The sequence below is a fragment of the Leptonychotes weddellii genome, chromosome 6 (genome assembly GCF_054177405.1).
Source record: "Leptonychotes weddellii isolate Sample4059 chromosome 6, ASM5417740v2, whole genome shotgun sequence".
Lineage (NCBI taxonomy): Eukaryota > Metazoa > Chordata > Mammalia > Carnivora > Phocidae > Leptonychotes > Leptonychotes weddellii.
Window position 1 is genome coordinate 120,412,158 of NC_138374.1, and position 1,238 is coordinate 120,413,395.

Sequence of the window (1,238 nt, forward strand, 5' to 3'; positions counted from 1 at the left end):
AAAAAAAAAAGAACTCACTGTTTTTTTTCTCCCCTGCATAACCTTTCTTTATCTTGGCAAATATAAAGAATTAACTGCAAAAGCAAGTCATGAATTGTTGACATATTTTAGAAAAGAAGAAGAAATCAATAGAGAAAGGGGAAAAAAATAAATCAGCAAGAAAGAAAAAAATTAGCATATTTATCATAAATGAAGAAAACAAAACATTGAGACTAATGAAGGCTCAAGTGTTTCATTTGTACATCATCTGAGATTAAAAATTGCTTTAAACAGCAACTCACTTCACTGGCATTTTTCTTTCCACTGTCTGTCACAGATGATGCCGAATTTCTTTTTCTGACTGATCTTCAAGCTGAAGGTAATGTGACAGCAGGAACATTACAATTAGTATGCAAATACCTATCCCCTGGGTTACAAATTGGCATTCTTTAAATCATGCAATGCTCAGCTTTTTTCGTTTTGTTGTTAACTTTTCACTGGTCAAAACACTTAAACTGCTAAGTAACAAAATAACTCTTGGAATAAATGTGACACTTCTCGGAGTCTGTGGCATAACTGAAATGAATTCCTTTAGAAAGTTTGGTTTCTAAGGTTCATGTACATCCATTTACCAGACAACTATTGTTCACATGAGGTTAGATCAACTCAGAAAGAAAAGTATATAAAATTTAATATTCACCTTTAGGTCTTTCTTCTGTTTAAAAGATCATTTTTTTCCCCTTTGTTCTTTGATTTTTCAGAAAGTCTAGGGAAAACTCTACTTTTAACACACTTATCTTCAACAACTATGCGCATTTAATTATTTTCACAATTTTACTCGTGGACAAAAATGTTCTAGTACAAGACATTATATTTTTTCAAAATGTATGCACTTTTTATAGCTTAATAACACATATTTCTCTATTTCTTTTAACCATGAATCTCATGGCAATATTTCTTTTTGCAATGCTGATGTTGAAGGTAATAATGCTTGAATATATTTATTGAAATAAAGTCCATATATTGGTGTTTTTATTTGGAGTCAAAGTTTTGTACAGGTAACCCCATGCTTCATCAAGCTTTTTTCTAGGTTTTTTTTTTTTTTTTTTAAGATTTTATTTATTTATTTGAGAGACAGAATGAGAGAGAGAGCACATGAGAGGGGGGAGGGTCAGAGGGAGAAGCAGACTCCCTGCTGAGCAGGGAGCCCGATGTGGGACTGGATCCCAGTACTCCAGGATCATGACCTGAGCTGAAGG

At 32.9% G+C, this 1,238-nt stretch overlaps 1 protein-coding gene across 1 annotated transcript in view; it reads right to left on the reverse strand.

Annotated features, from left to right (window-relative positions):
• Positions 1-292, reverse strand: part of RGS21 (regulator of G protein signaling 21) — a 23,870-nt gene extending 23,578 nt beyond the window's left edge. The window contains exon 1 of the mRNA XM_081823149.1: positions 282-292. Coding sequence (XP_081679275.1) covers positions 282-292 — 11 coding nt within the window. The remainder of the gene's footprint in view (positions 1-281) is intronic.
• Positions 293-1,238: the final 946 nt, after the last annotated feature.